Source organism: Enhydra lutris, unplaced genomic scaffold (assembly GCF_002288905.1).
Source record: "Enhydra lutris kenyoni isolate GAN:26980312 unplaced genomic scaffold, ASM228890v2 scaffoldscaffold5, whole genome shotgun sequence".
In the NCBI taxonomy this organism is placed as follows: Eukaryota; Metazoa; Chordata; class Mammalia; order Carnivora; family Mustelidae; genus Enhydra; species Enhydra lutris.
The window spans coordinates 20,548,665-20,565,155 of NW_019154089.1; the positions used below are offsets into that span (position 1 = coordinate 20,548,665).

Here is a 16,491-nt window from a genome sequence, read left to right on the forward strand (position 1 = left end):
TCAGCTGTGCTGTTGACACCTGCGGGACGTCCTTTTAGGATTACCGTCCCTGAAACATTATTTTTTATTGCAGTGAAACCTCTAGAAGGTAGAGCTGTACAAAAAAAAAAAAAAAACCCAAAAAACAAAAAATCTAAACAATTTTAAGAAGAGCAGCAACTTAACACTGCTTTAGTTCATTTAAATTTTCTTTCTCAAAAATACATTCCTAAATATACAAACTATACAATCTTGTCATTTTAATGCTGGTTTTCGTTTTTTTTTGTTTTTGTTTTTTTTTTTTTTTTTTTAAAAAAAAAAAAAACCAAAAAAAAAAAAAAAAAAAAAAAAAAAAAAGTCTGTTCGTCTTCCAACCGACGAGAGCGCTAGAGGGATTGTGACTCAGTACCTTCATATAACACCACATAAATAACTTTAGCCACAGTCTACGTTCACAGCGTGGTCAGTGGAACAAAGGAAATACTTTTCTGGCGACTAGACATCGTCTGCAGAGAGCGTCGGGATATTCATCCGAGGCTGGGTGAAAAATGCCATCTTCTCCCTGCAAAAGAGACCAACCCTTCAGAGCAGGGTTTTCAACCTCATTTTATGGATATTAAAAAAAAAAAACAAAAAAAAAACTTTATTTATTTGACAGACAGAGATCACAAGCAGGCAGAGAGGCAGGCAGAGAGAGGAAGGGAAGCAGGCTCCCTGCTGAGCAGAGAGCCCTATGCGGGGGGCTCGATCCCAGGACCCTGAGACCGTGACCTGAGCTGAAGGCTGAGGCTTAACCCACTGAGCCACCCAGGTGCCCCATCACTTTATGGATATCACAGACAGGCTCTCTCTTAGCTGCGGGGGCTGTCCTGGGCATTGTAGGAGGTATAGCAGCATCCCTGGCCACTTGGTGCCAGTAGCAGCCACAACCCCCCACCCCGCCCTGCCTTTCTCCAGTTGTGACAACAAAAAAAGGTCCCCAGACACTGCTAAATGTCCCCGTGGTGCCCAGTCACCTGTGGCTGAGAACCACTAGTTTAGGGACATTAGGACCTGCCCTCTTCAGTTCAAATCATGGGCCTGAGTTTGAAAGGGCCCTTGGGCCACCCGCAGTGTTCATTTGTTTGTTTTAGATTCCCAATTGGTTAAATATTAAGAGGTGTCCAAATACAGTTAAACAAATGACAGTATATTTTAAATGTTTCTATTCCAGAAAGGCACGTTTCCTTTTTTTTTTTTTTTTTGGAGCACATACATAACCACGAGTGCCTTATCTAGGAGGATATCATGAGTCTAAATGCAAGGGCTGCTGTGAATGGCAGACCCCGGCCAAACGGCATTTGGGGCCCTCTTGAGACGTGCCTAGATCTAGGCAGGCAGAGTCAGGGAGGCCCGGCCAAAGCACCTGTCACCCCCAGACTTATTTATCCTTCAGCCAATCCTCCATAATTACCAGGGATGGGAACGATCAGAGGAAAGGCTGGAGCAGGTGGCTCTCAGGTTCAACAAGAGGGTCTAACCAATTAGCTCACGCTGTGTGGGGACTGATAAAGACAGCTGAGGGAGAGCCCCATGTGCTCCCAGATCGCCAGGGGCGGTGTGGCAGAGGGCGCACATCTGTTACAGGGAGCGCTAGTGCTCTGCTGGTGGAGGGAGCATGAGCCGGGGCCAGGCAGACAGAGGCTGGGGAGGCTGTGTGTGAAAGGGCAAGGTGGGCAGGCTGGGGGCCCATCTGCTCACCTGAAAGACTGCACTTCCGGGGGCTCCTTACAGCTCTGGCCTCGAAGCCTGTGCACATCCTTGGCGGCTGCCCGCATCATCTTGTCTGTCTGGAGCTCACCCTTGTGCTCTCCTCGGTCCATCTGTAGGGCAAAGCAAGTGGGGCTGTAAGGTGGTACAGAGTCCTCAGGGCCTCTAGAAAGGGGTCGGCCAATGACAACTTCCTAGCAGGAATGAGAAGTCTACTGTAGTCAAAAAGAGGGTCACAGAATGGGCTCGCCCACTCCTTCCTGTTCCACGGCAGGATCTTCTGTTCAGAATGGTGAGGAGACACGGTCCCACCGTCCGTCAGGGTGGACAGGTTTTTAGGGCCAGGGAACTGAATATCTGTGTGGTAAGGAGATGAGGGCTGCCTAGTGAGGTGTGTGCTACCTTTCTAATCCTCAGGACCACCTAAAAAGGTACATTTTATAATTACTTCTATATTATAGATGGGGAAATGGAGGCTCAGGCAGGTTAAGAAATTTCTTTAATTTCAAACCACTAAGAAGTGGCAGAAATCCAATTCCAATCATTCAGCTGCACTCAAGGGCTTTACGGACACTGCACCCCTTCCTTCTAATGCAAACCCCTGTAAGCACTTTTGAGAATAAACCACAAAGAGCCCTAAAATACCCATGTACCACATACTTGAAAACACTGTAATGAAGATGGAATTTTGGTCAATGAAGCCATGATTTTTTTTTTTTAAAAGATTTATTTATTTGAGAGATAGGAGAGAGAGAGAGAGAGAGAATCCCCAAGCAGGCTCCTCACTGAGCACGGAGCCCGATGCGGGGCTCAATCCCAGGACCCCGAGATCACAACCTGAGCTGAAATCAGCTGCTCCAGTGAAGCCATCACTTAAATGGTTCTTTAATAGGAGGTCACTCTCCTCTCTCTCTCTCAGTCAAATAAATAAATAAAATCCTAAAAAAAAAATAGGAGGTCACCCTCAGACAGTCATGGATATACTATTCTTTTGCTATTTGAGAGATCAGGTTTCCTCCCTTTCCTCTCTCCCTCCCTCCCTCCCTTCCTTCCTCCCTCTCTTCCTCCCTCCCTGCTTCCCTTCCTCTTTCTTTTCTTTTTTTTCTTTTTCTTTCTTTCTCTCTGACTTTACCTATTATAAGTATATGGGATATAAGTAATAAATTAGAAACAAATAAACATTTCTGGAACTCCTGAATTACCAGAGTCCATTTGAAGCCCCCAGGCTGGTCTAGATCTCAGGGGCCCACCACCACTTTCCTACACTAAGGCATTCTCACCTGCACCAAGAGCTGGGGCTTCAGCTACTGGCACTCCCAACAACCCAGGCAGGTGCTCTCTGTAAGGTACTTTGTTTGGCTGCAGAGAAAACTAGCAAGGGTCATTCCTGCCGTGGGGGACAGTCCAGGAGTGGCAAAGATCTTATACGGGAGTTGAAGATGGCCTCTGTGTATTGACCCTGTGTTGCTGCTTTCTCAGGACAGGTTGGGATCTGTCAGCTCATAAGCCCTCTGGTGCCAAAGTCAAATTTTTAAGGCTCTAAATATCCAATTGCTCTAAATATAGCTCAAAAAAGCCGATTTTTTTTTTAAAGCCATTTAGAAACTGCCAGCTTTGCAGACCCCATGAAGTTGTACCCATCATCCGCTAGCCATAGATAAGATAAACCTCAGGGCCATCAAGGACTGGAAGCTGCCCTCTGGAGCTCTCTGACCCAGACAGTCCTGTGCTGCTGAGGACCGGGTCTAGACGCTAGACGCTCCCCATCCCCTGCCCTCCTCTCCTCTAGGTGGCGGCCCAGAGCCGTCGCCTTTGGGAGTTCTCGTGCCGGGAGGGACCTCCTCCAGGTGCAAACGTGTTATCTTTGGAGATAGTACTCTGTGCAACCCCAGGAGCAGACGCTGGGCCAGGTCAGTGTTCGGTATCTACTCTATCCAGGTGTGTGCCCCATCGCAGATTAGGTCCCCAGGAAGTGTGACTAATAGGCCTTCCACAGACATGGAAATGCAGCAAGAGGGCCTACAGCCAGGTCGAGTTTCAACTCAGTTGAAAAAGGGATGCCTGGATCCCTCTGCTGATGGGAACGAGGGGCCCTGGGAACACTCTTTGGTGGGCCCTGGGTTTGGAGGCCCTGTTGGAAGCTCTGTCCTCCCTCCCCTGCAGCCCGGGGCCGCCCCCAGGGCAGACCGGGCCGCTCCCCCTTGCCTCTCGCGAGGCTCTCACCCGCTTCTCCAGCATCCTCAGCAGCAGGCGGAAGCGCTCATCCTCACGCAACCACTGCGGCAACTCCTTCTCCCCGTGGCTCTTGGCTTGTTCGAGCTGCTCCTTGAGCTCCTTCAGCACTGAGATCTCCTGAGTCAGCTGACTGTGCCACGTCCTGGTGGCCTGCAGGTCCAGCTCGAGGTCCAGCGACGTGCGGATCAGGCGCTCGGCGCGCAGGGATTTGACCGATGAAGGCTGTGGGGGGAGCGAGAGCTTTGACTGGTTATTAGAGGGCTGGATCCCATGAGCCCCAACAATCTGCCCCCTTAAACCTCATATACCTCCCCGTTGTTCATCTGAAGGCTTCTATTCCCTCAGAAATGGGGTTCGCCCTCCCCCAGAGCCTGCCTTGATTTCTCCCATGTCCACCGCTTATGTTTAGTGAGCATTTTTATGTCCCAAGCATGGGGTTGGTGGCAAAGCTGAGGCTGCAGCCCAGGCAGTTGGCCCCAGACCGCACCCACTCACTCCCCACACTGCCCGGTTTCCCGGCTCTGGGTGCCCTCAACGTTCACACTCAGTAAATGGGCTCTTGTCATGATCGCGCTCTGAAGTTGCTTCTCAGTACAGATCTGCCCTCCCTGGGGGGGAGACGTCATGTCTTCCCGACTTTATGTTCCCCTAATGGACATCTGTTGTTTCTGCTTGTTCAGCACCCGCTCCCCTGGTCTGACAGTAACCACCACAGAGATCATCTTCCCTTGGGGATCCACTCTTCCACGCTCAACCCGCATGGTGGTTCTCAGGGGACTCCAGGGACAGGAATGTGACCCGAACCTGGACAGTCAGAACCTCAGTGACCACTTCAGGGGTGAGTTTGTTGTCTAAACCCAGCCAATAACCTGCAATTCTGGCACCTTTGCTGAGCTCCTTGGAAAAAAAGAGTCTTTACACAGAGGTCGAGAAGCCAGCAAGATATAAACTGGAACCAATCATGGCCATCTTTCCCACCATCTGGGGTGAGCCTTTTTAAGAATTAAGCTATCTGCGGGGAGCAGTGCCATGAGATGGGGACTGAGGCTTGACGACCGTCTCAACAAAGGCTCAGTTCATGCCTGAAGGTAGTCCAGCATCCTCGGGTTTCCCATTAAATGAGCCAGTGAATTCCCTCTTGCATTTTCAAGCTATATTTGAGTTCTTCAGTTATCTGTACGTAAATGATCCTGAGTAATGCAACCACTTATTCTCCTTCTCGATCAAAAAACAGTAATAACTAAATGATTTAGGGAGGCAGAATTCTAAGTTGGCCTGGAGTTTCCCACTCCCAAAATTCATGCCCGTAGAATGCCCTCCTCTTCAGTGTTGGGGGGCAGGTGGTCTGTGAATATCATGGGATAGCACACCTGTGATTAAGTAACTCATCAGTTGACTCTGAGTTAATCAAAGGAGAGATGTTCCTGGGCGGGCCTGACCCAATCCAGGGAGCCCCGAAACGGTGAACTGGGCCCTTCTTGGAAGCAGGTCTCCTGCTGGTCTTGAAGACACAATCTGTACTGTGGAAAGGACCACATGGCAAGGGCCTGAGAATGACCTCTGGGTCCTGTGAGCAGCCTCTGGCCTGAAGCTAGCAAGAAAACACAAGGCGAGGGAGTCTGCCAACCGAGGGAGGCTGGGAATGAATTCTTCCCTACTCACACTTACACAGGACAATGCAGTCAGTCAGCACCTAGATGTGAGGCCGCTGAGACCCTGAGCAGAGGCTCCAGCTAACCTGGGCCTGAACTCCTGACCTGTGGAAACTATACTGAATTTGTAGTATTTTAAGGTGCTAAGTTTGCTGTGACTTGTTATGCAGCAACAGAGAACAAACACAAGGGCTGATCGATGGATTTGGGAAATGGTACAGAAAACACTACTGGGAGAGCTCCCCTCAGTTAAGGCGGCCAGCACACTTGTGGGACCATGAAGCAACTCAGTGAGGAAGTTCTATAATGCCCTTCCAGGGAGAGCCTTGTCTAGTCTGTGCTCGTAAGTGAGCACGGTCAGGAAACCCAGCTGAGGGATCTCTGTGACTCAGATTCTCAGAGGAACAAATGAAGGTGCTTTGTTCTGACTGATGTCCACTCCCGGAAACTTGCCCGGACAGGTCGAAGCAGAGACCAAGCTCAGGCATGGAGTGGGAGAAGGACTTAGTGCCCAAGCACCCAGGCCCAGCCTCTGGATTCTCCTGTGTCTCAGATCACAGGGCCTGAAGGAAATGCAGGCTCAGATCCATCTGTGGAGGGCTCCCTCTATCGAGTCTTCCCCTTGGCTAAGAGGAAGAAGAGGGGAAGAAGGGTGAACTGTGAGGGCCTGTCTTGTCAGGGAGTCGTAGGCAATGGAGGGGGAGCAAGCAGGTGCTTCCAGAGGCATTTCTCCTGGAGCGGATCATGAAACACCTGTTCTAGAATCTTCTAAGGGGCTTATTATAATGCAGTTTCCAGGACCCCACCCCTGCTGCCTGAATGAGACTGTCCTGGGAGTGTGGCCTGGGAAATGCGCATGGTCAGTAACCTCCCCAGAAGACTCCCCATGCTCTAGAGACTGCGGCACCAGCTACAGCAGACGGGGGTGGAAAAGGGGGACCCAGGCTGGCAGCAGACCAACCCCTACCATGGGAGGCCAGGTCCTATTCCTGGGCAGCCAGCCATGTGCACCCTCCTCTGGGTGGCTTCCTTTCTCCTGTGCTCTCTAGTTCCAGAGACTAGGGGGCACGGTGGTGACAGACAAAGGACCTACTCCTGGTTGGCAGGAGTCTGCTGTTGGCAGCCAGTCTGCGGGAGGTCTGTGGGAGGAACCCTCCCCTGCCTGGGGCTGCTGGCACTCTTTCCCTGCGCCTTCTTTTTGTTTTGCTCTCTCTACTTTCTGACATTCCAACTCCTGTTTCTTCGAGTTCTGCAAACTCCCCAGAACTGCCGGGAAGTCTGTCTATGCTGACAGCCCAGAGTGGGGAGGGCCCGTGTGCATCTCTGCAGCTCTGACTTGCAACCAAGCGTGCATATCAGGAGTCAGTCCTTTGCCTAACACGGTCCCAGCCTGATCTCTGAGCCAAGACTCTATCAGGCAAGGGGAGATTTCTTTACAAAGGCAGCTTGTGGCCTCTTCCCAGTGCTTTTCCAGCTGGATTGAGAAGCCCTTTTGCATCTCCCCACTTCAGGCTTGGAGGTGTCCAGCTTCTCTGCCAGCAGGGTGGGCTGTCAGAACCTTTGCTCAGTCGGCTGCATGAGTTGGGCTGCATGAGTTGGCGCTGGGCAGAGTCGTGCAAGAGGCAGCGTCCACCAGACTGGGACACCCTGAGTTGGTTAGTTCTTTATGACTTTGATTTCTACTCTGGAAGACAAGGATAAGTATGCACACTCCGGACCTAACCTATTCAGCATCACAATAATGTGACATTCACCCTCTGACACCTCCCCAGGGCCTACACATGCCCTGGGTTCATAACCACTGTCACGCTGGCAAAGGCAACCTTCTTCACACAGGGGCTGAGAAGAAACGGTCAGACACAGGGGCATGTGCTTGGGGAGATGACCAACAGCTCCGAGGGGACTGTCTTACCCGCTTCATCCGGACACTGCGCCGCTCCAGGGAGTTTCGAACAAAAGGTGGCTTCTTGGACAGCGTGGAGCTGTCGCTGTCACTTCGGTTCAGCTGCAGGAGATAAGTTCTGGGAAGTTAATTAGAACTCGAGTACGTCTGGAAGGCACACTGCGGCCAAAAGGGTGGTGGGGTTGCCACGCAGTTGGCAGTGCTGTGGGGCTGTCACCACATAGACTGACTCCAGGATCTCATGGCCCCTGGACCTAGCACAGCAAGGCTGTTTGCATGGACTCTTCCCTGTCACCCACGGAGCCACTGGCAAGACACACATGGCCGAAATGTCTAAGTCAAGATGGGTGGGCACAGGCTCTGTGAGCTCTCCCCTGCTAATGTCCTCTCCCCAGAGGGCCAACACTTGCCCTCCGTGGCCGGAGATCACGCTTTTGTACCAAGAGTGCCCCTGACCGAGGAGGACAGGAGAGGAAGGCTGCAGCCTCTGCACGTCCCAGGATACACACAGACCAGGGGTTTCTTTCTCAAATCACATTTGCAGGGCAGGGCGGTGTGATGGCCATGGCCTGAGGCAACAGAGCCCTCCGGAGAAGTTCTTTGTGCGTTACTTTTGTGGTTACTGATAATTATTAGTAATAATGTTATTTATCTGTATTATTAATAACTATATATAATATATATACTTATGTTTAATTAACATTAATTAGTAATATTAATAAATGTTACCAATCTGCAATGTTAATGGGCACAGGAACCCCAGGGATGTAACTGACAAAAGCTCCTGCAGGAGGCAGAATCTGGATCAGAATCAGGAAGAGAATAATAGAAGTAATCATAAGGATTGTGCCGTGTGCTTTATGGACAGTTACATCTAATCCTCACACAGTCCTAATGGAGAACATTGAGGCCCAGGGAGACTTAAGATTTTTTTTTTTTTTTACAAACCACAAGGCTGGTGAGCATCAGAACAAGCGTTCCAAGTCTGGTCAGTCTGACTCTTGAGGCCAGGTCCTCTCCTAGCCCCCAGGATGCACGGAGGGCTCAGAGTTGAAACTACATACGGATGGAGGTGTGGACCATCTTGACTGGGATGGGTGTGTACAATGGCTCGATACTCGTACCAGGAGGCGGCTTTATCCCACAGTATTCCCATCCCAAGGCGACCCTCGCAGACTGTGCCATACCAACTAGCCATACCCATCAAAACCATTGATCCTGAGGTTGTAGCTGCTCACGGGTCAATGGTGATGTTAGAGAAGAGTGACGAAAGCCACATTAGATCCTAAACTTCTCTCTTCCTTGTGTAAAGATGTTTTGCTGCATTCACTCTCAGCCATGATAGAGAATATTGTTGCTCTGTAATATTTCCATGTAATAACTAGGGAAACCAGCCATGAAGATGTGAAATATTTGACAGTCAGAGGCAGCTAGTTCACGAAGGCGAGTCTTGGAAGAACTGTGTTCATCAGGTCAGGGTGAGCCGAGCACGTGACAGTACCACTGAGAACTCTCTAAGTGTCAAATACACAAGGGCTGTGGAGAGCTGGGGGGAGTGTAATTAAATACACTGTCCCTACGCTCACGGATTTCAAGTTCAGCGGGGCGCCCAATCCAGGGAAACTAACCAAATGACACTGGCTGTGCTGAAGACCAAAGAAGGGAGAAGCCGGCAGAGGACACTTGGTATGCAAAAGTGTGACACCAGGCCAGGAGAACAGACAAGGCTTAAATAGTCTGGGGGACAGCAAAGGGAAGTCCTTCGGGCGGTGGCTCTGAGTGATAGGAAGACTGTGGGCTCTCCTGGCTTTGCACCCAATAAGCGGCGTGACCCAGAGCAAAGTGTTCTGACTTTCTGAGTCTCGATTTCCGCATCTGTGAAATGGGGTAAACACGATTTGCCTTTGCAGGCTTGTTTCTGAGATCAGAGGACACAGAAAACATGTGCTTTTTTGTGGGAAAGGTTGATGCTTAGCATCCCAGACCCCATCCCATGCATGGGGAAAGCCCCAGCTTAGGACTCAAGGTGGGCGACAAAGCCCACCCTGCATTAAGGAGGCTGGCAGTGCCGGAGTGTGCCTTTCCCGGCCTCACTTGCAGCTACAGCAGGCATGGGACACGGCTTTGCCCATTGGACGCGACTGCCCCAGGCTCTAAATCACAACTTGGTTAGCTGGACCCAGTGCTCTGGGACTGGGCCTCTCAGACCGGACGAGCCCACCTGCTTCTGTTGCACGAGCAGGTCATATCTGTACCTCAGGGAGGTAAGGAGGGGTGACAGCAGCAGGCAGAGCGGCTCTGGCCTCCGCAGGGCAGGAGCCTCTGGGGGAGAGATCAGTGTCAAATCCGGTGGCAGCAGTGGGACCAGCTGGGCCGAGTTCGGCAGCAGCACTGGTTGTATCCTCACCTGACTGGCTCTGTGGGACATTCTGGCTGGGGTCTGGCCTGCCCTCTTCCCATTTGATTTCTGAGGCTGGTTCTGTAGTTTTCCCACCCTTCCAGTGAATATGTGAGCTACTTGGTTTCTTTTCCAAAAGACTGTTTCCTGCAATAGCGTTCACAGTCTGTTTCTGTTGCTCTCATGAATAACCTGACTGGCATAAGCCTTGATACAAGGAACTAGAGTGCCCTAAGTCCCAGACTGGGAAACATGGAGCTGGCTGTGTCCCAGAGGGGAGGCTGGGGCCCAGACCCCAATCCCAATATTTCCTGTTGAGAATCTGGTAATACTCATTTTGTGGGTCCAAAATGGAAGGTTACATTGTTACCAGACTATACACCGACAGGGTTTTAGGGGAAATGATAGGAAGAAATTCAGGCTATTGTACCACTGGCTTCTTCCTGCAGCCTTCAGTAAGATTTTACAAGAAAGAGATAACCTTGGGCGGAATTGGGACAGTCAAAGCGAAAGAGGAAAAATACAGGTATGCCTGCTTTCTGAAAGTTCACGGGACGTCACTTTGTCTTTACAAAAGACCCACGTTAGGACCTGGTTTTGCTAGCTGAAAGAAATGTGAAGAGGATTTTCACTTTTATGAAAAAGACAAGAGACAGAACAAGGTTCAGTGTTGGATTTGCAGCGAGCCCTTAGGGAGGCAGCAGCACCCCGAGGATGATGGGGCACCCCCACTCTCCTTCCCCAGAACTACACTGAGCATCTCAGCAGCCAGCTCCCATAGCTCTCAACTGTGTCTGTGAGCATCTGTGCATTATCTTGATTTATGCTGTGCTATCTTTCAGTGAGCTGTGTCCTAAGGTATCAGAAAAGCCTCATAGAGGTTACTTTTTAGGTCTGGGGATGTTAAAAAATTTTCCGTAAATTTATGGTAACTGCTTCTCCACCTTTTGTCACTTTGGCTTTGCTGTGAGAAAGGCCCCTTCTGCCTGTTGCATGGAACACACGCCGCCTAGGGATTTCTTAATTTGCAGCCCTGCAGGGTTGGAAACTGGTCCAGATAATGAAACAGGGGAAGGGGCCCCTGTGGTGCTAGGTGTGTTACAGTTGCTTATTAAACAGCCTCAGAGCTCCTGGTTATTTGAAGATGCCAATCCTGGGAAAGGGCCACTTACCGTGAATCCATCTAAACAGGGGACCAGGGATGCCTGGATGGCTCAGTCACTTAAGTGTCTGATCCTGGGATCCGGGGATCGAGTCCTACATTGGGCTCCTTGCTCAGCAGGGAGCCTGCTTCTCGCTCTGCCTGCCCTGCCTGGCTCTCCCCCTGCTTGTGTGCGCTCTTTGACAAATAAATAAATACAATCTCAAACAAACAAAACAAAACAGGGGACCAGAATCTTGTAGTAAATACTGGGGGCGAAAAACTTCGTGTCTTTAGTTGGAAAGGGGAAATACTTTAACAAAGTTATATCTTCTACGTTCCATTTGACGAAATTACAACTGCATTCTCTAATTCTGATGAAAAAGAATGAATCAAACACTAATTTCTTTCGGTGTGATTTTTCTGACAAGTGGTGTTCTTTACTTTATGTCTGAATTCCACTGCACAGTCATAAAGCCAGTAATTTTGCCCAAACCAGAGGATTTCATCCATTCATCCTAAGGGCTTTTCTAAATCCTTCAAATTATTCACATTTGCAACATGAGTTGGATTTTTCTCTTCTTCAGCTGTGAGTGGCTTAACTGCTGGATTCCCCACATGTGATTCACGAATCCCCTGACGTCAACATTCCCTTCAGGGACTTCAGGAAACTCTGTACCTTTCCCGGGATATACAGCCAACGTGCACATGTTTACAAGCTCAATTAGCTAGAGGCGGGACACAGAAGGGAGGGATTTACATTATTTCTGGGAGGGACTAAGGGAATGTTTTTGTGGGAATAACTGATGTACCTTGTAAACTGGTGACACGATCATATTATAAAAAAATTGGCTTCTCTACTCAATCTTAGAATTTTGGCCGTGGATACTGAATGTCAGATATTGAAACGTCCCCTCAATATCCCCTGTTCCTCCCAAATTACAATGGACGGCTAAGTGTCAGGTTGATGACATAGGCTGGGTTGCATGGGCTTCTTCTTCTCTGATGACTTACTGGAACATTAGACAGGGAAGGTTCTGTCTTTGCTTCTAGTTAATGTTCACTGGTTCTCCATGGTAGAGGGTAAGGGAGGATGTTGACCCAGGACTCAGGGGAGGTGTGCCTGGGTTATATCTGTGCCATCCTTGAGGAAGGCTGGGACCCCCTCAGACGTGGGAAGGGCTCAAACCCTCCACTTACAGTGGAATGAGAGGAGGAGGCAGGCCTGGGAAGGGGTAGCCTAATGAGATGGATACACAGGGAAAGGCACGAGGGAGCACGAGCCTACTGTAGGACTTCTTTTTTTTTTTTTTTTTTAAAGATTTTATTTATTTATTTGAGAGAGAGACAGTGAGAGAGAGCATGAGCGAGTAGAAGGTCAGAGAGAGAAGCAGACTCCCCGCGGAGCCGGGAGCCCGATGCGGGACTCGATCCCGGGACTCCAGGATCATGACCTGAGCCGAAGGCAGTCGTTCAACCAACTGAGCCACCCAGGCGTCCCTACTGTAGGACTTCTTAACTCTAGTGCAGCCTGTAAGAGAAGGCTGACAACCAAAACAGGTAAAGAGGGCCAGGGGGACAGAGTGAACTTGCCAGCCCATCCCCTCCAACCATCTAAGGGCAGATGCCCCCACTGCGTAGCTCCAGCCCCTTGCTGCTGTGAGAAAATGTGCAGCTCACAGGGGCAGGCAGTTTCTTTTTTTTTCAAGAGAAACTTGAATTTTATGTGAAATCTCTTCATTTTTATTTTATTTTTAATTACCTTCCCTGACTTTTCAACGTTAGCGACAGATTCAATGAAATCCAACCAACCAACCGGCAGCAACGTAGTATGGACATGTTGCCTTTTTGCAACCTCAGGCTGCATGCTAGGATCACCCTGGAAGTGGGAAAGGAATGCCCGCTTGGGGACAGGGAGGGGTCAGTCTGATCTCAGCAAGTGGTTGTGTGGAAGGGAAGGGCAGGCTGTGAAGAAGGAGGGGAGAGTTGGTGGGAATGATAAAGGAAGCGTTGGCCTTGCACGAGTTACCAAGCTTTTCCCATACTTGCTCTAATTCAATTCCTGGAACAATCCTTTGAAGTCACTGTATTAACTCTGCATGCAGTAAGGTGTTAACTCGCCCGAGGACAGCTGACAAAATAAGAGGCATCAGGATTTGCACCCAGAACCGTGTGAGGCCCCAGCCTCTCATGACTCCTTGGGAAGCAAGTGTTCTAGGAGGAGAGCAGTACCATGCATTTGCTTACCCGGCACACATACTGGCTTTGGGGTCCTGGGGAGAAGGTCTTAGAGCGTATGATGGTGCTCCCCCGAAGAAAGGGCCCTGGGGATGGTGCGCCCACCCGGCGGTCCTTGGGCCGCACCACTGTGGGAGAGGGGGCCGGGGTCTCTGTGTTGGTCTCTTTGTCCACCTGAAGAAGAAGTCAGAGCTTTGAGGCTACTCGTATCCACAGTGTCTTGGCCACCGAGCTGAGGCTCTTGGGGTAGATTCCCCAGCTGCTCCCCACTCCCATCATCTGGCCCTTGACCCACAGATACAGCTGGGGGCTTTGTGCCAGGACAGCGCCCAAGGCCCCGAGTGCTGGGCAGGCCCCTATTCCTCCATGTGGCTTGGAGCATATTCAGTCCCCAAACAAGCTCACATGAGCAGTATGTGGACGGATGTCCTCGACTTCATGCCCTCAAGACGTCTATGCCAACCACATTTTGACAAAAGCCACACCCAAGGCCTCCAGTGCTGCCACCAAGAACCGCAGATGCTTCCCTGGAATTACGGAGGCAACCCGCAAATCTCAGTCTTTCAACCCGGGGAGCAGGTTTTCTACTGTCCCTTTACAGGGGGCACCAGCAACAGACAAGCAAACAAGAACACCTGAATGCAGGGCCCTGTTGGCCTACAGTGCCTTTGTGTAATTTTGAGAAAGGCACCCCTTCTGACTGCAGAGGCTGTAAAAAGACTGTACTTCGGGCGTGGAGCAGTTGGAAGGCTGCCCGAGGTTCTTCTCCAGCCCCTCCCGGCCAGGCACCTTTGTGCAGTGCGCAATCCGCAGCTCCACCCAGGTGCCCTGCTCGCCCACAACAGGGTGCTCTACTTCCTGCCGGAGCAGAAGACAGAGAGCTCTCTATGGAGATTGACTCTGGTTATTGTAAGTAATCCTAGCACAGCAGGGAAGGAGATGGTGAGGGGAACCTGACCGGACTCCTTTTTCCCACTGTACTTTTTCGGTAGATCCAAACAAAGAAACACATTCCTTTGAAACTTAAGAATGTGTCAGTGAGGTTGGTATTATTGTATCCATTTTAGAGATGAGGAAATGAAGGCTGGAAGGGATGAAGTCACCTGCCTAAGCCTGCACAGTGAGAGAGTAGCAGAGCCAGCTCCTGAACTCAGACCCATCTGGCCACAAAGCTTGAGGTCAGCCCGGAGATACGGGAGCAGCAGAGGGCAGGAGAGAGGAGGGGAGAGCCAGCCTCTCCTCGTTTATGGTCACTGAGATGCCCTGCAGTACAGGCAGAGGCGCTGCTATACAACCTTATGCAGGTCACCCCATTCCGAGAGCCTGTCCCCCAAGGCTGGAGGCGCCTTTTTGGAATGCCTGAACTCAGGCACCAAGGGCTGTTTCCCCAAGACAGACCTTCCGGTCTCTCTGGTCCTGCCTACCTTTAACGCTGGGCACTCGTCCCTATCAGGTGAGGCTTTCTCAGAGAAAACATCCTCTCCCTCTTCCTCATCTTCCTCCTCCTCCTCCTCGGCCGCCGCTTCGTTCTCGCTGGTCTCCTCGTACCTCCTGTGATGACAAAGAGCTTTGGTTACCACTCTGATCTGCTCGCTTGCCTCTAAATGCACCTAGGGCAGGGCTTCCAAGCCTTTTCACAGTTGAGGACACATTTAAACAAACAAAAATTAGTGAGGTCTAACTGTTGTATAACACAATGCATTTTCATTGTATAGTTTCATTTGACCAGTGTATTCCCAGCCGATGTATTCCCCGTGTAACTACTGCCACACTCGAGATACAGAACATTCCACAACCCCACATGGTTTCTTGTACCCTTTCCTACGTAACCTTTCCTACCCCCAGCCCACCACTGATCAGCTTTCTGTCCCTGCAGGTTGAGTTTTCTAGCATTTTGTAAACATGCAATCAGACAGTATGTGTTCTTTTGTCTCTGGCTTCATTCTCTCCATCTAAAGTCTCTAAGATTCAACTATGTTGGTGCCTGTATCGGCAGTCCACCCCTTTTCATTGCTGAGTGGCATTCTCAATGGGATGGATACATCACAATTCATACAGCTATTCATCTGTCTGGTGATGAACATTTGAAAGGCTTCCATTTCTTGGCAATTATGAATAAAGCTTCTTTTCTTAAAAAAATTATTTATTTAGACAAAGAGAGAGAGAGAGTACACATAAGCATGAGGGGGAGGAGAGGCAGAGGGAGAAGCAGACACCCTGCTAAGCAGCGAGTCTGATGTGGGGCTTGATCCCAGGATCTGGGATCATGATCTGAGCTAAAGGTAGGTACTTTACTGACTGAGCCACCCCAGCACCCCACTCCTCTTTTTTCTTTCCTTCAGATTTTTTAATTTATTTACTTGGGAAAGAGCTAGAGCACAGAGGCAGAGGGAGAAGCAGTCTCGCCAGATGTAGGGCTTGATCCCAGGACCCTGGTATCATGACCTGAGCCAAAGGCAGCCGCTTAACTAACTGAGCCGCCCAGGGGCCCCCTATTTTTTTCTATATGGATATCTGATGGTGTTCTGGCACCATGTGCCAAAGAGTTTATTTCTGGTGATACTTTTCATGATTATTCTTTCCCTTCGGACTTCAGGGTTGGGAGGAGTTGTGATAAGTAGACTGCATTTGTTAATTACTAATTTATCTTTAGTCCCATCTTCTCAAAGACATACATAATCACCAGTCTTCTGATCAGCAGGAGACAGTGCTGCCATACTGGGCTGAAGGAATTCCAGCCCAAAGCAGAGGAGAATCTGACATCCAGTTAGCTGGCTCAGTGAGACTGTGGATAAGTACAAAATCTCCTTTGGGATTTTCCCGATGAGGAGAAAAGATCTTGGATCTCCAGCCTCATGACTAAAACCTCTCCTGCCCTTAGATGAGGAGCAGTGCTAATGGACACCCCTTGCTCTCCCTCCCTTGCCCCCACAGCTTCTTCATCTACTCATAAAAGGACCATTAAATATGGGAACACACGATGAGCACCTCCCTAAGAATTTGGCAGATGCCACATCAACCAGCATTTATGGAAGGCTTAATAAGCACCAGGTGCCATGCTAAGGCCTTACAACAACACTGAAAGCAATTACTGTCTCCATTTTACAGATTTAAAAGCCAGGATCAGTGACTTTCCAGGTCCTATCTGGTGTCACACACCATGAAGGGGGCAGCCAGGTTTTCCATTTAATCTGTC

General features: G+C 50.0%; 1 protein-coding gene across 2 annotated transcripts in view; it reads right to left on the reverse strand.

The window, feature by feature from the left end:
- Positions 1-474: 474 nt before the first annotated feature.
- LOC111141103 (WW and C2 domain containing 1) overlaps positions 475-16,491 on the reverse strand; it is a 151,406-nt gene continuing 135,389 nt past the window's right edge. Inside the window, exons 18-23 of one of the 2 annotated variants that reach the window (XM_022493434.1) lie at positions 14,720-14,846; positions 13,305-13,469; positions 7,528-7,620; positions 3,952-4,185; positions 1,720-1,841; positions 475-541 (exon numbers count right to left, since the gene is read on the reverse strand). In XM_022493434.1, coding sequence (XP_022349142.1) covers positions 475-541; positions 1,720-1,841; positions 3,952-4,185; positions 7,528-7,620; positions 13,305-13,469; positions 14,720-14,846 — 808 coding nt within the window. Of the gene's footprint in view, positions 542-1,719; positions 1,842-3,951; positions 4,204-7,527; positions 7,621-13,304; positions 13,470-14,719; positions 14,847-16,491 lie in introns of both variants that reach the window. The other variant, XM_022493433.1, reaches the window with a different exon arrangement.